The sequence below is a fragment of the Pseudorca crassidens genome, chromosome 2 (assembly GCF_039906515.1).
Source record: "Pseudorca crassidens isolate mPseCra1 chromosome 2, mPseCra1.hap1, whole genome shotgun sequence".
Taxonomy (NCBI): domain Eukaryota; kingdom Metazoa; phylum Chordata; class Mammalia; order Artiodactyla; family Delphinidae; genus Pseudorca; species Pseudorca crassidens.
Window position 1 is genome coordinate 15648856 of NC_090297.1, and position 24847 is coordinate 15673702.

At 45.1% G+C, this 24847-nt stretch overlaps 1 protein-coding gene and 1 long non-coding RNA gene across 3 annotated transcripts in view; one reads left to right on the plus strand and one right to left on the minus strand.

The window, feature by feature from the left end:
• Positions 1 to 3801: 3801 nt before the first annotated feature.
• MUL1 (mitochondrial E3 ubiquitin protein ligase 1) lies at positions 3802 to 11540 on the minus strand. Its single transcript, XM_067722685.1, has 4 exons — positions 11194 to 11540; positions 7526 to 7613; positions 6994 to 7114; positions 3802 to 5717 (listed from the first exon to the last, which is right to left on the minus strand). The coding sequence occupies exons 1-4, from the start codon at positions 11311 to 11313 to the stop codon at positions 4988 to 4990; spliced, it is 1059 nt and encodes a 352-aa protein (XP_067578786.1). The 5' UTR covers positions 11314 to 11540; the 3' UTR covers positions 3802 to 4987.
• Positions 11491 to 24847, plus strand: part of LOC137216617 (uncharacterized) — a 28335-nt gene continuing 14978 nt past the window's right edge. Inside the window, exons 1-3 of one of the 2 annotated variants that reach the window (XR_010939832.1) lie at positions 11491 to 11689; positions 17911 to 18106; positions 20765 to 20955. This is a non-coding gene — a long non-coding RNA (uncharacterized lncRNA). Of the gene's footprint in view, positions 11690 to 17910; positions 18107 to 18362; positions 19230 to 20764; positions 20956 to 24847 lie in introns of those variants that run through there. The other variant, XR_010939833.1, reaches the window with a different exon arrangement.

A 24847-nucleotide genomic window follows, 5' to 3' on the forward strand; every position in this document is an offset into this window, starting at 1 on the left:
TCCATCTAACCACAGGGTTAGGAGTGGCCTTTCAGGAGTAATTTGTTGGACCCAATAAACATCTGAGGAGCCAAAAGCAGCATCTGCTCTAGGACAATTAGTATGGCTCTTATTTAAAGAATTTAGGGGCAACAATACTAACTGTGCTATCCTTTGACCTTTAGGGATTGATATAGGGCCTTGTAAAGCAGATGCCAAAAGGGTAATTTGACCTGAATAATCATTATCAATAACACCAGGTATAATTTGGAGGCCAGCCAAAGCGGAACTACCTCTTCCTAAAATTAAACCAAAAGTATTTGGGGGCAGGGGGCCATAAACTTCTGTGGGAATTGGTTGTACTCCTTGTTCTGGGACTAATATTGAGTCGGTGGAGGCACAGAGGTCCAATCCTGCGCTTCCGGGTGTGGCTCGACAGAGGGAGCCAACATCTGGGTGCAGGGAACTTGTCCAGATTTTTGAGGAACAAACCGAATTGCCCCTTGGTTTGGTTCCAAGGAAGGGGCCAGGGGCTGGCCCCGTGAAAAGTTTCCCTGTTTTTTGGGGAGCAATTGGCCATTTATATCCGTTTTTGAAAAACATTCTGAAGACCAATGTTTGCCTCTTTTACAACGAGGGCAAACGGTGGTGGGAGGAGCCCGGGATTGATATCGGGGTTGTTGTGGGTTAGCCTTTAATGACTGTCCTTGTCTATGTAATGAACAATCCCGGGCAAAATGTCCAGGTTGTTTGCAATTATAGCAAGTTTTTTGTTGTTTATCTAGGACAGCTTGGCAGGCCGGATTGGCATTTTCATAAGCTAAATGTTTAACAAAGGCATTATCAGTTTCACTATCACCCACTACACGCTCTGCGGCGTCCGTGAGGCGGCTAATAAACTCACAATAAGGCTCTTCTGGTCCCTGGCGAATTTTTGCCAAGGAAGTTGTGGGCGAACCCTTAGGCGGAAGACGGCGCCAGGCCTTAAGGCCAGCATTTTGTATTTGAGCCAACAAACCAGGGGGAAAAGCAGCCTGAGACTCATTGGATTCATAGGGGGGACGGCCAAGTAATTTATCTCGGGTCCATGATCGGGAAGTTCTGTTTTCAGCATTTCTTTGGGCAGTTTCTCTACAATTTTCTGCAAATTCAGTGCGCCATAAAACAAAATCTCCCCCAGAAAGGGTGGCCCGAGCCAGGGTAAGCCAATCATTTGGGGTCAGCCAGCGATCGCTTAATCCCTCCAAGATTGCCAATGTATAAGGGGCTGTGGGCCCATAATTATTGACAGCAGATTTTAAATCTTTTATATGTTTTAAATTGAGGCGGCGATATTTATGTTCAAAAGGGCCGCCCCCAGAAGAATTATGAATATCTGGTCCCTCATCAGGTTCAGGAGATTCTTCTCCCTCTTCCTCTTCCCCTTCCTCACTATCTTCAGCTTGAATTTCACCTTGAGTGGGTAAATTTTGACTGCGAGTAACAGGGAAGGCTAACTTAATGGATCCTGGTTTTTGTCGAAGCGGGGGTTTATTGGGACCGTTCGAGACATTAAAAGAAGTAAGCTCCACCTCAAGGGCCTTAAGCTCCTTTAGGAGATCCAAGCGTTCCCGTTTTTGTTGTAAAACATCTCTCAAAGAGGAAATTTCCTGGGTTAAGGCCATCTTAGCCTGTCGAAGGGGATCAATCAGGGGGGCAATGGGAGCAGGGGCGCTAAAGGCAGGCATCTGATGAGGAGTATTATAAGATGGTGGAGGCTTCAAAAGGGGGAATCCCCAGGGATCATCATTGCGATGATAACGAGCAGCCTGCTCATCGAGAGTTTCCTGATCTTGGGGGGAAAGCTGGTCATCATTGGGATCACCCTTAATAGCAGTAAGGGAAGGATAAATCTTTGGGATAACTTTATCATCTGTGGGATAATGATGACCGGTTTCTGGAATTTTGGGGAACTCTTCATTTGAACCCATATCAATGGTAACGGATGGACAAGCTGAATGGAGACGAGAGGCTGCTTTAAGAATTGTTTCCCCGGTCTCTACAACCTTTTGGACATCGGGGTCAAAAAAACGACCCATGAGAATCTCCCTAATTAAATTCCAATACGAAAATGCAGTCACAGGCACTTTAGAAGGCCCAAAGGTTTGATAATAATCATTTAAACAATTTCCTACACGATTCCAGCATTTTTTATCTATTGTCCCTTCCTGTGGGAACCATGGGCAAACATCAGACAAGAACATAAAAAATTCACGCAAATCTTTTTTTCTAGCCTTAATCTTCCGCATCTTGAGGGAATCCTCGATCCCCTGAAGAAAGAGTTCATGGGAACTCAATTCCTGTCCCATATTTATAGCTCCGCTTACCTTATCCTCAGGTCACGACTGCCGAAGGGCGGCCAGTCCTCCGGGGACCTAATCAAGCTGCACTTTCGAGTAAGTCTCGCGGCGGCTCAGTGGGTGCCTGGCCAGGCGTTCGTAAGCGTGCTACCTCCGTCAGGATCCGTTCCTCATGCCCCACGTTGGGCGCCAATTGTGTACGGCCCCGGGCGTCCCCGGGAGTCCCGACCAGCAGGACAAATCCTTGTGAGTCTAAGGAGGAACCTGTGGGGGTTGAAAAAAGGGGGAAGGGCAGGAGACGCGAAAGAATGGAGGCAAGACAGAATCCTGATCAAGCCTCAAACTTTTATTGCTGCGGTAGCTGTATTTATACACTGCAGAGAAAGGGGGGCGGGATTCAGAATGAGGGAAGTACTTGGCTAATCATCATTGGTGCTGCGTGCGCGGGCTTTCATTTTAGGCGCGAACTTCTATCTCATAAATCAGGAAGAGAAGCAGGGTGTCGGCCATCTTCTAATGGCGAAAACTTCTTGGCTCCCAACAGAATCTAATGCCAAGGGCTGAACTCTGACAGATTAGCACACAAGCCCCCCACGTCCCCACACACAGGCAGCTCATTCATCCTCTAAAACCTGGACCCTCGTTCAAAGTGTCTGCTGAAAGGACACAGGAAAACGGCAGACATTTTGACATGCTCAGAGGTCAGCCCCATCAGTCCCCCCTCTCCCTGCCTGCTCCCTGCCACCTATGTGTAAAGCCAGGGTCTTACCGCCTCCCTGGACAGGACTCACTATGGGCAAGTGGGTTCGCACGTCCGCCTCCTCCTCCAGTGTGGCCTCGTCCACTGACGTGGGGCACCAGCACCTTGTGGGGCGTTCCCGTGAGCACTGAGGGACCCGTTAGCCCCACCGCCGTGAGGAGGGTCAGGGGTCTGAAGCAGCTGGGAGTTTAAATGTGGACCCCACCCCACCCCCACCCTTACTTGCTGTGTGTCCTTGAGCCAGTGAACATCCCCCCTCGGACCTTGCTTCCTCATCTGTAGGATGAGATGCCATGAGAGCCTGCAGGGTCTTGTGAGCATCGACTTACAATGAAATTAAAGTCTGAAAGAGCATCCGGTACATATGTTAGTGTCCTCCCTGCTGTCCCCAACACCCGTCCCATTCTCCCAGCAGGTGAAATCCCACTGCCTGTGTTCAGGACGTCAGCACAGATGTCTTCAAAGACGACTCTCAGCGAGGCCAGGCGTGACCTGCGGGCACGTCTCCGGGGTGGCCCTCTCTCAGGCTGACCGGAGACCCCCCAGCACCCCCCAGCATCCCCCGCGCTTCAGCATCACCAAGCTGCACCACCTTGCAGCCAAGGAAGGATGCACAGAGGCCTCCAGGTCCCCAGCTCATTCCACCATAACAGGATTCAATGCCATCCCGGGGCAGCTTCAGCCTAGCTGCTGAACTCTCGTTCCAAGCAAGAGGCTGACACGTGGCTATAACGTCTTTTATTTGTGCCGTCCATGCTGGACGCGCAGAGAACCGACGTCAGCCCCCTGAGAGCACCCCCATCTCCCCCGCACAAAGGAGGATCGGGCATGGATATTCAAAGCCAGGGAAGCGAGAGAGGAAAGCGCCGTGCACGTGGCCTTGGACACTCAGAGGTGGTGAGAGAGGCTTCCCCACTTCTCCACACTCACAAACTCGAGCGGGACAGCTGAGGGGTGAGCAGGCCTGTGAGAAGGGCGGTGTGATTACACCCACGGGATGTGAACTTTCCAGGGATGGGCCGGGGGGCCGGGAGAGGCTCTGCGCTCAGGATGCCGGCTGCTTCTTTTCTGTGGGGCCAGCCTTGGAGTGGAGCTGGGAAAGCCCGAGGCTGGGGCAGCAGTGCCCTTACTGCTTCCTCTGGGAAAAGCAGAGCCCTCAGCCCGCTCAGGCCTCGGGAGTTCCAAGCCAGGGCGGACGCGTGCTCCGGTGGCCCTCTCGTTAGGTCCGTAGTGGCCCCAGCAGGGCTGCAGCTAAGCGGCCCCATCCGCACTGCCACGGGGATCACTGAATGGGCACCGGTCCAAGTGCCCCCGCAAATGACCTCTCTGCATTCTCTGACCAGAGTCCCGCCCTGTCAGGCAGGGGGCAGATGCAGGATTTCACTTCCTTTTGTCCTGACACACGTGTGCGCACGTGTAGGAGGCCAGCACGTGAGGGAAAGGGACTCGAGTGACGCGTCCAGCCTGACAACTTTTTTCCGGGCTGTAAGCAAGGGGGAAGGAGACTGCGCAGTCTCTTCAGAAGCGGCTCCGCAAGGCAACTTTGCCCCACCTCTGGCCGAGTCATTCAAGGCTCAAGTCCACAGGGACCGACACCTCACCAGAAAGGACGAGAAGACACCAGAACAGAAAAGCTGGAGGCCACTGACTTTGGCACTTGAGCGGTGAGCTGTCCTCAGCCACGCACGCTCAGGGCCTCCAGGGAAGGGACGCGGCGCCACGGCGCCTGCCCCGGGATGCAGCTGTGAGTCTGTGCTCAGTGCCGGAAAAGGTCCCCTGCACGTTGGAAAGGCCGCCCTCTGCTGCTGGGGCTGTGAGATGACAGCCGCCCACCACTGCTCTTCTAGAGGCCTGGAGATAAACAGCCCTGAAGCGGGGCGGGGGGTCTCACCGTGGGGCCTCGAGACCATTAGCTGTTGTACAAGGGGATCACCCGGGTGATCGCCTGCCTGCAGATGGGGCACCTCTTGGGCTCCGGCAAGGCCTGGTGGCACTCGGCGCAGGAACACACGTGCCCGCACTCCAGGAAGACGCAAGACCGGAAGTTGCTCAGGCACATGACGCAGGCGTTCTTCAGACTCTCCCGGTCCTCGGGGTTGGCTCGGCTCAGCAGCTGGGCCTCGTGCTCCCGGAACGCCTCCTCCATCTGCTGGAGGCGCAGTCGCTCTCGACGCTGCACATACTGCTTCCGGAGGATGAAGAAGAGGGTAGCGCACGTGGCAAAGCCGAACACCAGCGTCAGGACCTTCCAGAGCCTGACGCTGGACTCCTGCCTCTGCAGCAGGCTGTCGAAGTCCTGGCTGCTCAGGTAGTACTGCATGCCCTGCTTGGGGGGCTGCAGACGGATGGAGCTGCTGTCCAGGACCAGCTCGCCCACCCCCGTGAGGGCGGCCCCCACCTTCAGCATCTCCTCGGTCTCCTGGACGCCCTTGGGCTGCTCCCCACTGATGTAGTGGCCGATGACGTCCGTGAAGGACTGGACGGAGGGGTGGAACTTCTCGTACACCGTCTCCAGGCCCAGATCCAGCGAGTCCAGGGGCTTCAGCACCCGCACGGCCACATCCATGCCATCCTCGTGGGGCACCAGGTCAAAGGGCACCACGTTGGTCCTCTGGTGAATGATCTTGGAACAGTCATTCCTACAAGAGAACTCAAGATAAAACAAAGGATGGCAGATACCTCGCACCCGGGCAGGGGTGGAGAGCACCTCGATGCCAGGAGGACAGTTTGAAGTCTGAAGCAAGTGGAAGAGTACAACAGAAATCACAATTGTCCAGAGCCTCAGAAGAGGGAAGCTCGGTTTTTTAGGTTCTCAGGCGATCTCAGTGGGCAACAAATATTGTCACAGATCACCGCTAATCTTTATTTCCCTTTGCCCCTGTAAGACAGACTGATTTTTTTAATCTTAAATAAATGCCTCAAAAAAATTAAAAATAGAACTACCACACGACCCAGCAATCCCACTTCAGAGGACATATCTAAAAGAACTAAAATCAGGATCTAGAAGAGGCATCTGTGCTCCCGTGTTCACTGCAAGGTTATTCACAACAGCCAAGAAAGGGAAACAACCTAAATGTCTGTCGACAGATGAATAAAGAAAATGTGGTATATACGTAACAAGGGAATACTATTCAGCCTTTATAAAAATAAAAATTAAAAAAAAAAAAGGAAATCCTGCCGCATGTGACAACATGCATGAACCTGGAGGACATTAAGCAAAGCAAACTGAGGCAGACGGAAGGAAGGACAGGTACTGCACGATTCCATTTACATGAGGTATCTGAAGTAGCCAAACTCATGGAAACAGTAAAACAGTGGTTGCCAGGGGCTGAGGGAAAAAGAAAATGGGGAGTTGCTGTTCACCGGGTGTAAAGTTTCACTTCTACAAGATGAGTAGTTCAAAATTCCCTGTACAACCTTGTGCCTGGAGTTAACAGGACTGTACTGTTGTACTTAAAATTTGGTTAAAAGGGAAGATCTCAGGTTAAGTATTCTTACCACAATAAAAATTAAAATAAAATAGAAATCCAAAACAAAACCCTCCTACGATCAGCTGGAAAAATGGAACTCCATGTAATAGCATGAAATTATCTTAACAGGTACTTTCATTAACCCATGCCATAAATCAGTGTTTCTCAAACCTTAGTATGCATATCCACAGACTCCAGGTCCCCTATCCTGGAAATTCTGGCTCAGTAGGTCTGGAACAGAGCCCAGGAATATGCATTTGGACAGGACGCCTAGGTGACGGCAGTGGAAGAAGTGCTCAGACCACGCACAAGAATATAAGCAGCACTGAGAGACCGGTCTCCGCCCTGTCTCGGGAGAAGCTTGAAGACATGGAAACAGGGCCAGGACACCGACACCTGAACCGACCACCTGTGCGGTTTGGGCCCGTGGAGCAAGGCTACGCACCAGAGGCGAGTTGTCCGGTTCCACACCATCTTGTGCTCCTGAAGCGTCAGCCGCTGGATCACCCCCTTGCAATTTTCTACAAACTGGCTGTTAAGCGTTTCTTTAACAGACCGAACGGCTCCTGAATGGAAACAAATTATTTTATTTCTGAAGAACTGTTCCGCCCTTTCCTTTAAAGTAATTTAAATTTTGTCTTTCGTTTGAGTGAGTTTAATTAATCAACATGATGAAAACATCATCACCATAAGTTATGCTTTGGGGCACTCTGCTAAGCAGTTTACACGGATCACATCATTTCAGTTTTACAGCAACCCTGTAACGTATATTTTAGAGATGGAGCGATGATGGTTTGAAAAGGTTGCATAATTTTGCCAAGATCACACAGCAGTAACACAGGTCTTTCTGACCCCAAAGTCCAAGTTCTGAACCACTGCCCCAAGGCTACAAAAGGCCCTCAATGTCAGCCAAGAAGATCTTTACCAAACTTTCAGAAGAGGGAGTTATTCTTCATTTTACCAATAAATAAACATACCTTCAATAACAGCGTAAGGCACACATTTTCCTGGAGCTTCTGAAAGAATGCTCTTTAAGTCTTCACCCAAGTGGATTCTTTTAGCTCCCTAAATGGAAACAACACATTGAACTGACTGCTGAACACTGATATGCTCAAACAAGTGAAAAAAGAAAAAAAGACTATTTACGTTTTTCACGTTGAGAGACTAAGGACATCAGGCAGGAAGGAGACTACGGAGAATCTGATTCCGAAGCTGTGTCCCAGAACCATATAAACAGGCTTGGGGCAGCGCCTCATCTCTGCCATCTGCAGAATGGGGGTGCCACTTACACTCTTCCTCCAGTTAACCAAACATTCACTCCTTTTCATTTTAACTTTTTAAGACAAAAATATAAAAGATACTACTCAATTTGCATCCCATAGATCTGAATGTAATTTGATCTCTTCCTGACAACACAGAACCATGCAGCCAAAGGGCTTATGCGTAAAAGCACCTCAAGTAGTGACCAGTACATGGTCGGGGCTCGGGCCATGGTAGGTACAATTATCACCGGGCCCTTGTCAGTTCATGCTCTGCATGAGACATTATAATAAAGGGCTGCCTTTGCATTACAGGGCAAGGCTTCAAGAACTGGTGCCAAACACTATTCTTCTACTTTTCAGTTTGCCTCTCTTCCCTCATAATCAGGCAAGCACAGTTACCTCTGCTGCTACCCTCCTCTCACAATCCCCAGTTCTCCATCCCTTCCAATTCAGTTTCCAACCTGCCGTGCTTGGGAACCAACCAAGCCTGTTACTGCTACACCAAAAGAAAGATAAAATTAATAAAACCACTGAACATTTCCTGAGCCAGGCACTGTGCTGGGCGCTAGGGATTCAGGGATGAATGAAGGACAGTTCCTGCTTTCAGGTATTTCCATCAACAAATCTTACAGACGCCAGATGAGTAACCTCTAAAGAGGTGAGGAGGTACTGGATACATACTAAGGTCACTCTAAGTTTAAGCTGCTGCTACGCAGTAAAACACAGGAGCAAGGTCAATAAAAACTTATTAACCATGTACACTGGGAAGATAACAAAAACAATGGCAATAACAACAACTAACCCTCGGTTTATTTACTCCTTTATTATCTGTCTCTCCCTCCACTGGACTATTGAACTTAGGAGGGCTAGGACCTTGTTGGTCTTGTTCACTGCTGTCCCCCTAGTGCTGAGAGAGTGCCTGACACATAGCAGGCACTAAATACATATTTGATGAATAAATTAGCAAATAAATAAGCACTTAGATATACTACATTCCAGGCACTCTGCTAAGCACTTTAAATGCATAACCCCATTTAATGCTCATACCATCCCTATACGGCAGACATTATTATCCCCAATTACAGATAAGGAAACTGAGGCTCAGAGAAGTGAAATAATTTGCCCAAAGTCACACAGCTAGTAAAGTATCCACCATAGGACAGTTGGTTAAATTTTTTTAAAAAGGGAGGGGGAATTCAGTCAGAAAGACCTGGGATTGAATCAAGCTTCAATGCATCTACTGTGACTTTGGGCAACTTAATTCATCTGAGTCTCAGTTTCAAAACCTGTAAGAGGTGGGGGAAACAATCTCACAGGATTTTCATGTGGATTAAATGAAACTTAAGTGTGAAAGAATCCAGACCAGGGGCTGGCACATAGTAGGCATGCGATAAATATGCATTCCCGTCACTATGAGAGATGCAAAAGGATAAGACAGAAGCCCTACTCTATAAGTTTTATGATCTGATCAAGAAATTCGAACCTAAAATATAAGAAGTCCCAACTGTTTTTCCAAGAAGGGGCTATTTCTTTCATCCTCATTTAGGAACTAATCAGCAAAGCTTTTAAGGTCACCCAAAGGTGGGTCACTGCTTCAGAGGATCCCACCTCCCACCAACTTGATACCAATGTGATTTCTGATTCGGAGTCAGAAAGTAAGGTATCAGTTACAATCACAGCCAATCACTTCAGGAGTGACTTATTTAATTAAGCAAACAAGGCAGCTGGAATCTCACCAGGATGTCATTCACACCACAAATTCAATTCCTTGGTAACTAGGTGCATTCCAGGCAGATTCCAAAACTTCCTTCATGGCAGCCAATCACTTCAGGAGTGACTTATTTAATTAAGCAAACAAGAAGGCATCTCACCAGGATGTCATTCACACCACAAATTCAATTCCTTGGTAACTAGGTGCATTCCAGGCAGATTCCAAAACTTCCTTCATGGCAGCCAATCACTTCAGGAGTGACTTATTTAATTAAGCAAACAAGAAGGCATCTCACCAGGATGTCATTCACACCACAAATTCAATTCCTTGGTAACTAGGTGCATTCCAGGCAGATTCCAAAACTTCCTTCATGGCAGCCAATCACTTCAGGAGTGACTTATTTAATTAAGCAAACAAGAAGGCATCTCACCAGGATGTCATTCACACCACAAATTCAATTCCTTGGTAACTAGGTGCATTCCAGGCAGATTCCAAAACTCCCTTCATGGCAGGGATTTCGCACATTTGTTTCTAAGCTCTTAATGTAAACAATCTGATGATAATGAAGTTAGGTCTAGGAATCCGTCTTTCAAATAAATGTCAAATTAAGCCCTAACTGTTGTATTATGAAATTGCAGCTAAAACAAATCCACAAATATTTACTGAGCATCTACTCTTTGTTAAGCACTGGATTAGAACCTAGAAGGAAAGAAGAGTAAATAAGATCCTGTCTCTGACCTAATGAGGTCCATCTCTCATGAGCTGCTCACACATTCACAACTGAGCAATGTGGTCAACAAGAAAAAATCCTATACTTGGAATCAAAAGACCTAAGTTTAAGTTCCAAGCTGACTAGCTGTATAGACCTTTCCTCGGAGTCTCGATTTCTTGATCTGCAATCCGGAGGTCATTTTAACTACCCCAAGAAATTACTGTGAAGAGAAACTAAAACCAAGATGGAAACGTGTTGTGTAAGTTGTAAAGTGCAGCTCAGGAAACGGAGTGGCATTTTCTAAAGGGCTATTAATATAAAAAGGAAGTCTTTTAGAAGCAAGGAGCTGAGTGGTTATGTAGTGGGTAAATCTAGGGCTTCTGTATTTGCAGTTCCCTCTGTCTGAATTACTCTTCCCCAGGCACCTGCACTGCCCCCCTCAAGTCTTCCTGGGCTCTGCTCAAATGTCACCCTATTTAAATGTCACTTTATTTAAATGTCACCCTTTCTCCAGCACTCCATTTCCTCTCTTCCTTGCATTACTCTGTAGTATTTATCCCCATGTGTCACGCCATCTGATTGACTCGTTTATTGTCTGTCTGGTTGGACTAGAATGGAATCTCTATGAGGTCAGGGGCTTCTGTCTGTTCCACCCACGCGGTACCCTCAGCGCCTGGCGCATAGCAGGTGTTCAATAAATATTTGTCGAATAAAATAATTAAGTCAAGATTCATTCTGAATAATGAGAGGGACTTAGGAGAAAGGGGGCGGTAAAGCAGTTATCACAAGACCGGAGTTCTGATCCTAGTTCCTTCGTCTACCGGCCGGGCGACACCCTCTCAGAACCTGTTTCCTTCTCTTGGATCTTTTCCGAGGGTGGAACGGCCCACGGCGAATCGGGGGCTCACCATTACCCCGGGCAGGATGACCGGCTGAGGTCAGACGGGTGCCAGCACTGACCTTGAGCTCTTGGGCGACCTGGGCCTTCTGCCGGTACAAAGAGTACAGGACAGCGGTGACGACAGAGCTGGTGCCCAGGAGGATGAACTGGCCCAGCGAGGGCCGCCCTCCGCTCTCCATGGCTGCGCCGAGCCCTGGGCGCGGACTGGGACGCCGCCGAGGTCAGGCCCCACGACGCGCGACCCCCGCCCTCCGCCTCGCGCCACCTCCCTTCACCCGGAATCGCACCGCCAGCACTGTCTCTCCCGGAAACGCGCAACCGGTCGCCCAGCGATGACGCAAGACCTGGAACTAGAAGTGGGGCAGGGCAGAGCAGACCGGAAGGCGCTCCGTGACCCTTTCGACACTTGGTGCGTTGGCCGCAACTGTATGGCACGCATCGCCACGGTCTCAGTCCTTCAGGTTTCCTGGGGTTATCGTGTTGTTTGATGGGTCGTTTGATGACTCCGCCATTGGATTGGGAGGAAAGAAGAGAATTAATGTTTAGTAAGCACTTGTGAGTATTACACATTTAAGCTTCAGGGCAAACCTTGAGTCTTGGCTTTTATTCTTCCTTTTTACAGGTGACAAAACTGAGGCCGGAGAGGTTAGGGGGTGTGCTCCAAGTCACACTGCTAATGAGTGCTGGAGAGGAATTTACCAGACAACAGAGCTTATTACCTCCAAGAAGGCAGGTTATATCACCAAGATATTGACAACTACTTCATCTGCCGTCAAAACATAACAACATATTTTATTAACTAATAATTACAGCTACAGGGACTTCCCTGGCGGTCCAGTGGTTAAGACGCCTCGCTTCCATTGCAAGGGGCATGGGTTCAATCTCTGGTCCCGCATGCTGCGCCGCAGCGCAGCCAAAAAACAGGGAGGGAGGGAGGCAGCTCTTGAGTGCCTATTATGCGTCAGGCACTGTGACAAAAAGTTTTACGAACATCATACCACTTAATCCTCACAACACATCTATAGAGCAGATTTCAAACTGTTTTCTGATCTCCTTCATAAAATAATCAAGAGATACTTCAAAATTTTATCCAAAACATCAACCTGCAAAGCATGTGTTCATTCAGCTGTGTCCAGGTTCTGCTTTAAATTGAAAATACAGGAATGTACCCAATGGCCAAAATCAATGTATGTAAAATGCGTCTAAAAGCTGTAAATTGCTCTAAAAAAGTAAAATCTCTTTATTAAAGCAGCTGGCTATCCATGACGTTTTCCTACCCCATTCCTTAATTATGCTAGGAGTCAAATAAGAATTACACTCTATGAACATAGGGTTAGAATCTCCAGATTGTCAAGACCACCACATGCCTTTGATGATTTTCAACCCAAGGGATGATCATGAATTTGTTACACACACACACACACACACACACACACACACACACTTACAATAAGATCTAACTTTATTTTTTTTAATAAAATTTGTCAAAAGTTTGATAACACATTGTGTTGGCAAAGGTGTGGGGACAGAGACTCCTTTATGGAGAACCATTAGGCAATGCTGATCAAGATTAAAAGTGCCCACACCCACTGACTGAACATTTCCACTCTAGAAATTCTTCCTGTGTAAATACTCACACATGTGAACATAACAAATATACAGTATAAATTGCAGCATTGTTTTGGGGGGGGTTGTGGGTTTTTTTGTTTTTGTTTTTTTTGTGGTACGCGGGCCTCTCACTCTTGTGGCCTCTCCCTTACGGAGCACAGGCTCTGGACGCGCAGGCTCAGTGGCCATGGCTCACGGGCCTAGCCGCTCTGCTGCATGTGGGATCTTCCTGGACCGGGGCACGAACCCGTGTCCCCTGCATCGGCAGGCGGACTCTCAACCACTGTGCCACTGTTCTTAATAACAACAGAATGAAAACAAACTAAATATTTTCAATAGTCAGTTGGTTAAACAAAATTTTAATACATGTGTATATGAGTATAGCAAAGTGAAATAGCAAACTGTAAACTGTTTGAGCGTGATCTCATTGATTCCAGAAAGGAAGGAGAATATATACGTACAAATAAAATAATATTGGTTGTTTCCATAAGAAGGAATTAGGTGGCTAGAGAACAGAGTGACTCTTCACTCTTTTGTACTTTTTTAATGTGAATGCATGGCATGTTTCAAATTAATAAAACTTGAATTTTAAAAAGAGGAAGATGAACACACCAGTCACTCCATAACCAACGACCTCCTGCATCCAAGGCTCTGGGCTGGACACTAGGAGACACAACCGTATACAGCCAGGCTCTGCCCCTTGGCTGTTTAGGGTCTGTAGAGAAACAGACCCAGGCAGAGTTATCTATTATCCCAGGTCCAATGGAATTAGGGCAACAAAGGCCTCCGGTAGAGGGATGCAGCTTACTCTCCTCATGAGGGAAGGAATTTGAGTTCTGTAAACAGAATGGTGGGTAGAGTGACAGGATGGGAGTGGGAAAGACTTTTCATGGAGAGGGAGCAAGATGAGCAAAGTGCAAAGCTATCAAGAGTTGGCTGATACAGTCTGAGCCAAGGGCATATGACAGAGAGCATGGAGCAAGTAATTGAAAAGGAAGTTGGGACCACATCCTGTAGGTCGCTAATTGCCAAACCATTTTAACTTCATCATTTTGAGGATGGGATCTAGTAAAGCTGTTTGAGAACCCGCAGGGCATGATCTAACCTGTTTGTTTGTTTTTTAATCATCGAAATTCTTTTTTTTATATACAGCAGGTTCTTATTAGTTATCCATTTTATACATATTAGTGTACCTATGTCAGTCCCAATCTTCGAAATTCTTGTATTCTTAGATCACAGCAAAGAAAAGCGCACACACAAAAAAAGGCTGTAAAATTGAAAACCAATGGAGAGTCTCCACTGCTAGGGGTCCTTGTTTACAGGTTTCTGACTATTTGGGGACTTTTGTTATATTCTCCAGGGGGTTCCTTGGGAGCTCATTTTTTAAAAGTCATTCTTAAATGAAACATTGTTTCTTTTTTTTAATAATTGAAGTGTGGTTGATTTACAATATTATGTTAGTTTCAGGTGTACAGTATAGTGATTCAGTATTTTTGCAGATTTTACTCCATTATAGGTTATTGCAAGGGATTGCTAGGGATTAAGTATATCCATTGCAAGATAATGGTTATAATTCCCTGTGCTTACAGTATATCCTTGTTGCTTTTCTATTTCATACATAGTGGTTTGTATCAGTTAATCACATACCCCTATTTTGTCCCTCCCGACTTCCCTCTCCCCTTTGGTAACCACAAGTTTATTTTGTATGTCTGTGAGTCTGTTTCTGTTTTGTATGTACATTAATTTGTATTATTTTTTAGATTCCACATATAAATGATATCATACAGTATTTTTCTTTCTCTGACTTATTTCACTAAGAGTAATATTCTCTAGATCTATCCACCTTGCTGCAAATGGCAGTATTAATTCTTTTTTATGGCTGCATAATATTCATATATATATATATATATATATATATATATATGTATCTCAGCTTCTTAATCCAATTGTCTGTTGATAGGCACTTGGGTTGCTTCCATGTCTTGGCCATTGTAAATAGTGCTGCTATGAACACTGAGGTGCATGTATCTTTTCAAATTAGTGTTTTTGTTTTTCTGGATATATACCCAGGAGTGGAATTGCTGGATCATATGGTAAGTTTATTTTTAGTTTTCTGAAGAATTTCCATATTGTTTTCCACAGTGGCTGCACCAGTTTACATTCCCACCAACAGTGTACAAGAGTTCCCTTTTCTCCACACCCTCTCCAACATTTGTTATTTGTAGACTTTTTAATGATAGTCATTCTGACAGGTGTGAGGTGATATCTCATTGTTGTTTTGAGTTGCATTTCTCTAATAATTAGTGATGTTAAGCATCTTTTCCTGTGCCTGTTAGCCATCTGTATGTCTTCTTCAGAAAAATGCCTATGCAGGTCTTCTATTCATTTTTTTGATTGGGTTATTTGTTATTTTGATATTGTTGTATGAGCTGTTTGTATATTTTGGATATTAGCCCCTTGTCAGTCACATCATCTGAAAATATTTTTTCCTATTCCATAGTTTGTCTTTTCGTTTTGTCAGTGATTTTCTTTGTTGTGCAAAAGCTTTTAAGTTTAATTAGGTCCCATCTGTTAATTTTTGCTTTTATTTCTGTTGCCTTAGGAGACTGATCCAAGAAAATATTGCCACAATTTATGTCATAGAGTGTTCTGCCTTTGTTCTCTTCTAAGGGTTTTATGGTTCTTGTTCTTATATTTAGGTCTTTAAACCATTTTGAGTTTATTTTTGTATATGGTATTGGGGAATGTTCTAATGTAATTGTTTTATATTTGGCTGTCCAGTTTTCCCATTTGTTAAAGAGACCATCTATTCTTCATTGTATATTCTTGCCTCCTTTGTGGTAGATTAATTGACCATAGGTGCATGGGTTTATTTCTGGGCTCTCTATTCTGTTCCAATGGTCTATGTGTCTGTTTTTGTGCCAGTGCCACACTGTTTTGATTACTGTAGCTTTGTAGTATAGTCTGAAGCCTGTAAGGGCTATAACTCCAACTTTGTTTTTTTTTTCTAAAGATTGCTTTGGCAATTTGGGGTCTTTTATGGTTCTATATGAATTTTAGGATTATATGTTCTGTGAAAAATGTCATGGGTATTTTGATAGGGATTGCATTAAATCTATAGATTGTTTCGAGTAGTATGACCATTTTAACAATATTAATTCTTTCAATCCAAGAGCACAGATATCTTTCCATGTCTTTGTATCATCTTCAATTTCCTTCATCAGTGTTTCATAGTTTCCAGAGTGTAGGTCTTTCACCTCCTCTGTTAAGTTTATTCCTAGGTATTTTATTCTTTTCCATGTGATTTTAAACAGAATTTTTTTTTACTTTCTCCTTCTGATTTTCATTATTTATTAGTGTGTAGAAATGAAACATATTTCTGTATGTTAATCTTGTATCCTGAACCTTGCTTCATTTATTAGTTCTAATAGCTTTTGGGTGAAGGCTTTAGACTTATCTATATAAAGTATCATGTCATCTGCAAATAGTGACAGTTTTACCTCTTCCCCTCCAGTTTGGATACCTTTAATTTCTTTTCCTTCTCTGATTGCTGTGGCTAGGACTTCCAATACTGTGTTAAATAGAAGTGGCAAGAGTAGGCATCCTTGTCTTGTTCCTGAATTTAGCAGGAAAGCTTTCAGCTTTTCCCCATTGAGTATTGCGTTGCTGTGCGTTTGTCTTAAATGGCTTTTATTATGTTGAGATATGTTCCCTCTGTACCCACTTTGATGAGAGTTTTTATCATGAATGAACGTTGAATTTTGTCAGATGCTTTTTCTGCGTCTATTGAGATGATCATGTGATTTTTATCCTTCCTTTTGTTAATGTGGTGTATCACATTGATTGATTTGCGAATGTTGAACCATCCTTGTGACCCTAGAATAAATCCAGCTTGATCATGGTGTATGACCCTTTTTAAGTATTGTTGGATTTGTTTTGCTAAGATTCTGTTGAGGATTTCTGCATCTATATTCATCAAAGTTATTGGCCTGTAATTTTCTTTTTTGGTGGTGTCTTTGTCTGGTTTTGGTATCAGGGTGATTGTGGCCTTGTAAAATGAATTTGAGAGTGTTCCCTTCTCTTCAGTTTTTTGGAATAGTTTAAAAAGGATAGATGTTAGTTCTTTATATGTTTGGTAGAATTCCCCTGTGAAGCCATCTGGTCCTGGACTTTTGTTTGCTGGGAGTTATTAAAATTACAAATTCAATTTCACTTCTAGTGATCAGTCTGTCCAGTTGTCTATTTCTTCTTGACTCAGTCTTGGCAGGTTGTATGTTTCTAGAAATTTTTCCATTTCTTCTAGGTTGTCCAATTTGTTGGTATATAACTGTTCATAGTATTCTCTTATGATTTTTTGTATATCTGTGGTATCAGTGGTATTTCTTGTTTTATTCTTCAGACCCTTTTACAAGTTCCTTGGGAGCTCATTAAAAGACCATCATTATGATATGGGGATATATATATATGTATAGCTGATTCACTTTGTGATACAGCAAAAACTAACACAACATTATAAAGCAATTACACCCCAATAAAGATGTTTAAAAAAAAAAAGACCGGGCTTCCCTGGTGGCGCAGTGGTTGAGAGTCCGCCTGCCGATGCAGGGGACATGGGTTCGTGCCCCAGTCCGGGAAGATCCCACATGCCACAGAGCGGCTGGGCCCGTGAGCCATGGCCGCTGAGCCTGCGCGTCCGGAGCCTGTGCTCCGCAGTGGGAGAGGCCACAGCAGTGAGAGGCCCGCGTACCGCAAAAAAAAAAGACCATCATTCTTTTTGGGGGGAGGGGTTTCCAACATCAGATTTTTTAAATTGAATTGTAGTTGGTTTACAATGTTTCAGGTGTACAGCAAAGTGATTCAGTTATACATATATATCTATTCTTATATCTATTCAGTTACATATGTATCGATACTTTTTCAGATTCGTTGCCATTATAGGTTATTACAAGATATTGAATGTAGTTCCCTGGGCTATGCAGTAGGTCCTCGTTGTTTATCTATTTTATATATAGTAGTGTGTATCTGTTAATACTAAATTCCTAATTTATCCCTCCCCCTCCTTTCCCCTTTGCTAACCATAAGTTTGTTTTCCATAAAAGATTGTCATTCTTAAAGCAGTTTGGTTTTAAATAACCCTGCCTTTTTTTTTTTTTTTTTTCTGGCCAAAGGCTGAAATCCTTCATCAGCCAGGCTGAGCTTGATCCTATTGGGATATTTTGAAATTTACATCACGTGGACCTTGGTAGGAGTGATGAAAGATGGGCAATTTCGGCCACAGCCAGATATCCCTAGGGAACCATTCTCAGCTCCGAATGGCTCTCCTCACTTAATCACAAGTTAAGCCTCTGACTTAGAGAAAGTGAGGTAAGTTCCTAAGGTACCAGGCAGAGAATCTAGGGGGAGCAGTCCTGGGAGAGATGGGGTTACTAAGGACATCACCACTGGAAGCACTGAGTTCCAAACTTAGGCTGTTGGTTTCCCTATGAGTCACTGGGTAAATGCCCTCATAGGCTGTCCATTCCAGTGAGACACTTGGCAGGGTCCAGGCACCTGATAGATTTGAAAGCAGGCTGGGACTTCCCTGGTGGTCCAGTGGTAAAGAATCCGCCTTCAAATGCAGGGGATGCGGGTTCGACCCCTGGTCGCGGAACTAAGATCCCACATGCCGGGGGCAACTAAGCCCGTGCGCTGCAACTACTGAGCTCGCGTGCCTCAACGAGAGAGCCCCCAAGCTGCAATGAAAGATTCCGCATGCCTCAACGAAGACCCCGCGTGCCGCAACTAAGACTCAACACAGCCAAAAATAAATAAATAAAATGAATAAATATGAAAGCAGGCATCCTGCGCTGATGTTGTCACACAGGTGTGCCAAAGGAAATAAAAAATAGAAAAAGTGTTGACAATCACATCAGGTTATCACTCACTTTCCTTACAGAGCTTTCCCTTGGGAGAGCCCCTAACATAATAATTATTAGGAATTATCGAATGTCAGCATATTTTTAATGAGCATTTAACCCATCCAATGTACTCTCCCAGATATGGTAGGACCCAGGGATACTATGCTGGACATGCCCCCTGACATCATGCAGGGTATCAGGGAGACCTTTTTCTTTTTATAATGATTTAAACTCCACCTCATCCCCAGGTGACCACAGATCTGCTTTCTATCACTGTAAGTTAGTTTTCATTTTCTAAAAGTTCATATAAATAGAATCACATGGTATGTACTCTCTCTTCTCTGGCTTCTTTCACTCAGAATAATTATTTTGACATTTATCCATATAGTTGTGTGTATCACTAATAGTTCATTCCTTTTTTATTGCTGAGTAATGTTCCATTATATGAATGCATCACAATTTGTTTATTCATTGACCTGTTAATGGACATTTGGGTTGTTTCCAGGTTTTAACTATTACAAATAAAGCTGCTTTGAACATGCATGTTTAAGTCTTTGTATGGACAAATGCTCTCACTTCTCTTGGGTAAATTCCTAGGACAGGAATGGCTGGGCCATATGGCAGATGTGTAACTTCTTAAGAAACTGCCCAGAAGTTCCCCAAATGGTTGCACTGTTTTACGTTCCCACCAGTATATGAGAATCCCAAGCCCTTCACATCCTCAGCAACATTTGGTATAATCACTCTTTTGATTTTAAACATTTCTCTAATGACTAATGATGTCAAACATCTTTTATGTGCTTACTTGCCACCCACATATCTTTGTGAGTGAAGTATCTGCTCAAATCTTTTTCCCACTATTTTTTTTTAAAGGTTAGACTTTATTTCATTGCTCAGATTCTATTTTTATCTCCCAGGAATTTTTTTTTTTTTTTTTTTTTTTTTCGCCGTACACGGGCCTCTCACTACTGTGGCCTCTCCCACCGCGGAGTACAGGCTCCGGACGCGCAGGCTCAGCGGCCATGGCTCACGGGCCCAGCCGCTCCGCGGCACGTGGGATCTTCCCGGACCGGGGCACGAACCCGTGTCTCCTGCATCGGCAGGCGGACTCTCAACCACTGCGCCACCAGGGAAGCCCTCCCCACTTTTTAATTGAGTTGTTTTCTAATTATTGAGGGTTCTTTGTATATTTTGGATACAAGTCCTTTACAAAATATGTGATTTGCAAATATTTTCTTCAATATCGTGGCTTGACTTCTCATTCTCTTTAATTGTCTTTTGAATAGCAGAAGTTATTGATTCTTATGAAGTCCAATTTATCGGGGTTTTTCTTTTATGGATCATGCTTTTGGTGTTGCATTTAAGAAATCTTTGCTTAACCTAAAATCACAATGATTTTTCACCTATGTTTTCTCCTAAAAGTTTGATAGTTTTATGTTTTATATTTAGGTCTGTGGTCCATTTTGAGTTAAGTTTTTTCAGTTTTATTGAGAAATAATTGACATCCATCAGTGTGTAAGTTTAAGATGTACAGCATGATGATTTTATTTACATATATTGTGAAATGATTACCACAATATGTTTAGTTAACATCCATCATCTCATATAGATACTAAAAATAGAAGAAAAAAATTCTCCATGTGATGAGATCTCTTAGGATCTGGTATCTTAACCACTTTCCTATATATCACACAAGTTAATTTTTGTATATGGTGTTCCAGGCACTGTGCTTTCCATGCCATTCTCCCATCTCCCTACGAAGTAGTTAGGTATTATTTTTATCCCCATTTTACAGATGCGGAAACTGAGGTTCGGTGAGGTGAAGTGGCAGAGTTTACCCAGCTTCATCTTTCTCCAGAGCTACATGCTTACGCACTAAAACTACCGCCTTTTATCTCGTTCAGGTTGTTTGGCGCTACAAACAACTTGGTGATTGATGGGAGTCATTTCCTACCCTGAACCACACACGTTATTCCTATTCAGAGAGTTAGTCAATAACAATACATTTGGGAAACTAGTCTGGAAGGCAGGATTCCACCAAGAAAAATGGAAACAATTTGTAAAATTATCTCTAAGGGCCCTTCATCTCCACATTTCATGATCTCTCGGATTTTCCCGGGAACAGGTGCAGTCAAGGCGGCAGTGGATACTTTTAGCCACAAGGGGGCGCCAAGAGCACAGGATGTAGAAGGCAAACAGCAAGGGAGAAGGGCCCAGGGCCTAGGGAAGGGAGATGAAGGAACGGCGCGGGCTGGAGATGTAAGCGGAGCCCTGAGGCTGACTGTGGCTCCACACTGAGCTGTATCAGGGACCCAGGTAAGCCTCAAGCCCTGTGACTACCTTTACCTCCAGCCTCACCTGGGAAATGCGGGACCCCCTCCCTCCCCCTCCCCTCACTCCCACCCCTCTCCCCACCCCCATCCCCCATCCCCCACCCACCCTTAATTATTATTATTTTTTTAACATCTTTATTGGAGTATAATTGCTTTACAATGAAGTGTTAGTTTCTGCTTTATAACAAAATGAATCAGTTATACATACACATATGTTCCCATATCTGTTCCCTCTTGCGCCTCCCTCCCTCCCACCCCACCCTTAATTATTAACAGCACCTGTTGGTCAGTGGGAAGGACCAGCACGCTGTGTATTAGGAAAGGGTGAATTAGGACAGGCTTGGCAGTCAGCTGTCCTGAGTCCTACATCAGCTCTGCCATTTACTAGCCACGTGATTACTGTCAAGTCCCAGCACCTTCCTGAGTCTCAGTTTCTCATCTGTAAAGTGGGAAGAGAGAAGTAGATGATTCCCCAGGTGTCTTTTAGCAGGGATTCTATTCAAGCTGCTTGAGAACTGGAAGAAGCAGCACTCTCCTCCCCAGGTACCGGAAAACTGATATTCTAAGCCTTAGTTTTCTCAGCTGGAAGGGGGGGATAATATTCCTGCTCTCTGCACAGGACTGCTGTCGGCCCAGATAAGCTGATGTGCCGGAAAGTGCTGTAGATATATTAGGAATTCTTCTCCTTTTAATTATTATTTGTGTTCTTGGCTTGCAAAAGATAGGCAAGGAAGTGGATGAATGTGAACAATTCTTGTTTTTTAACCAGTTGAATCTGTTCAGCATCATTTAGTAGGTTAATATTATAGTTTCTGGGGGAAAAAATGTTTACTGTAGTCACCAGATAAACAAATTCAAAGTTTAATAATAAAAGTATGTCTGAATGGCAAATGAGTACCACTCAGACATAAATAATACAGAGGTTCAGAGGAGGAAACATTGCCGTAGGCTCCAAGGTTAGGGAATACCTACAGTAGTTAACACTTACTGAACACCTACTATGTGCCAGGCACTGAGCTAAGCATTATACGTAAAAATCATAAATCTTTGATTCGAAGGGACTTTGAGGGTCATCCTACAATACCTGTAACTATATTTTTATGTGTATAATTATTCACTTAAGGTCCATCTCCCCTGCTAACCCCTAAGCTCAGTGACCCCAGGAGTGTTTCTGTCTTGTTAACTGCTGCATCCTCAGTATTTAGCCCAGTACCTGGCATACAGTATGTGCTCAATAAATATTTGTTGAATAAATAAATAAATGAATGAATGAACAGACTCAATCCAAACTCACTCCCAATAGGAGAAGCTCTCTACATTGACCCAGAGAGGGTCATCCAGCCTTTGCTTGAATAGTTCCCCTGGTGGAGAAGTCATCACCTCACAGGGAGTCTACTGCCATCTTGTATCTCTGACACTCCACCTCCTCGGCCCTGGTTCTACCTTCTTGAGCCTCTGTCCATTTTGAGGAAGACGCTGAATATAGAGCCCTTCTGTACACCTCAGTAACTTCCTTTGAGTTCTGTCAACCATGAGCCCACCTAATTTTCATGGAAGTCAGGAGAGAAACATGGTGGCTAGAAAGGGTGCAAGGTCGAATGAAGAGCTTTTCCTTAAGATGGGAGGGAGTTGTCTCTGTGTGGACAGATAGGGTGGAACTCGAAAAGAAAACAGACTGTAGATGCTGGAGAGGAAGGGGTAAATGTAGGACCTGCTGTGGGACCCTGTGCTGCAGGGAGGCGAACCTTTGGCCTCAGCCCCAGCCAATCATGGTGGTCCCATTGCCCTTGCCAGGGATTGGCTTGGGAATGAGCATGTGATCCAGTTCTGACCAATGAGCTGGATGGAAGGTCTGCTGAGGGACTTCGGGGAAGTCCTCTCTTTTTTTTTTCTTTTTTTTTTTGCGGTACGCGGACCTCTCACTGTTGTGGCCTCTCCCGTTGCGAAGCACAGGCTCCGGATGCGCAGGCTCAGCGGCCATGGCTCACGGGCCCAGCCGCTCCGCGGCATGTGGGATCCTCCCGGACCGGGGCATGAACCCGTGTGCCCTGCATTGGCAGGCGGACTCTCAACCACTGCACCACCAGGGAAGCCCCCGGGGAAATCCTCTCTTAAGAAGCAAAGACATGGTCCCTTTTCTTCCTCTGACAAATACATCTGGAGGTAATGCAACTGTCAAAGCCATCTTGCTGCCACCAAGACCAATACGTGGAGAAGGGCAAGGCTAAGAGAATCATAGAGAAGTGGAGCCAGGGCTTTAATCAAACTGTGCCTGAAGGCACTCCGTCCCTGAACTTCTTGTCACTGAGATAGTAAACCTCATTGTGTAATCCCAGTGAACTGGCATTGGTAAGTACCACCACCAAGGGCATCTTAAAAACGAACAGATTTTAAAAACTAACTGCATTAATGAGGGCTCTTTCAGAGACAAGTGCAAAAGCCCAAATCTAATACAGTTAAGAAGAAATAGAATATGTTTGTTCAAATGAGTGAAAAGCTCAGGGTTGCCTGGATGCAGGGACTCAAATCACTTTAAAGATGTTGTCCCACTCCCTCTGGCCTGCAGAATTTCTGAAAGTCAGCTGATAGTCTTATGGGAGTTCCCTTGTATGTTATTCATTGCTTTTTCTTTGCTGCTTTTAATAGTCTCTCTTTATCTTTAACTTTTGTCATTTTTATTACAGTGTGTCTTGGTGTGTGCTCCTTTTGGGGTTAATCCTGTATGGAACTCTCTGTGCTTCCTGGACTTGGGTGACTGTTTCCTTTCCCAGGTTAGGGAAGTTTTCCACTGTTATATCTTCAAATATGTTCTCAGGCCCTTTCTCTCTCTCTTCTTCTGGGATCCCTATAATGCAAATATTAGTGCATTTGATGTCCCAGAGGTCTCTTAAACTGTCCTCATTTCATTCTTTTTTCTTTTTTCTGTTCAGTGACAGTGATTTCCCCAACTCTGTCTTCCAGCTCACTGACCTGTTCCTCTATATCATTTAGTCTGTCGATTCCTTCTAGTGTAATCTTCAGTTACTATATTCTTCATTTCTGGTTGTTCTGTATATTTTCTAACTCTTTGTTTAAAACTTCTAACTTCTCGCTTTGTGCATCCATTGTCCTCCCAAGTTCTTTGACCATCTTTATGATCATTACTCTGAACTCTTTCTCAGGTAGGTTGCCTATCTCCACTTCACTTAGTCCTTCTTCTGGGGTTTTATCTTGTTCCTTTGTCTGGAACATACTCCTCTGTCACCTCATTTTGTCTAAGTTGCTATTTGTATTTTTACGTATGTGGTAGGTTAGTTATGTCTCTCGACTTTGGAGAAGTGGCCCTTTGTAGGAGATGTCCTGTGTGTCCCTCTCATCACCCAAGCTACATGCTCTAGGGGTTCCCCCTGAGAGGGCTGCATGGGTCCTTCTTTTGTGGAGGGCTGACTGTGTGGACAGTCTGGTAGGCTTGGTTGGCCCGTAGCCCTGCTGGTTGCCAAGCCCTGCCTTGTACAGATGCTGCTGGCTGCCGGTTAGTGGGGCCTGGTCATGAGGAACCTGGCTGCAGGACCCTGGAGGACCCCAGGGCTAGTGCTGCCTCACCGGTGGGTGGAGTCAGGGTTCCAAAGATTCCGGGGCTGTTGCCCACACACTGGTGGGTGAAGCCAGGTCCCAGGGTTAGTGCTAAACTACTGGCAGGCAGAGCTGGGTCCTGGAGTCTGGCCGCAGGGCCCAGGGATCCCAGAGATTGTGTCAGATCACTGGCGGGAGGGGGACCAGTTCCTGACACAACTGAGTATGGGTTCCGGGGTGTCCCAAAGCTTGCGTTGGCCTGCTGGTGGGCAGGGCTGGGGCCCAACTAGTCCCAGGGTAGGTATCACGGGCTGTGGGATCAT

Excerpts from the sequence above, each read along its gene's own strand:
- MUL1 (XM_067722685.1), bottom strand. The coding sequence starts at position 11,313 with ATGGAGAGCGGAGGGCGGCCCTCGCTGGGCCAGTTCATCCTCCTGGGC. Across the intron at positions 7,614-11,193 it reads AGGTCGCCCAAGAGCTCAAG|GGAGCTAAAAGAATCCACTT; the intron begins GTCAGTGCTGGC and ends GTTTCCATTTAG. Across the intron at positions 5,718-6,993 it reads AACCGGACAACTCGCCTCTG|GAATGACTGTTCCAAGATCA; the intron begins GTGCGTAGCCTT and ends GTTCTCTTGTAG.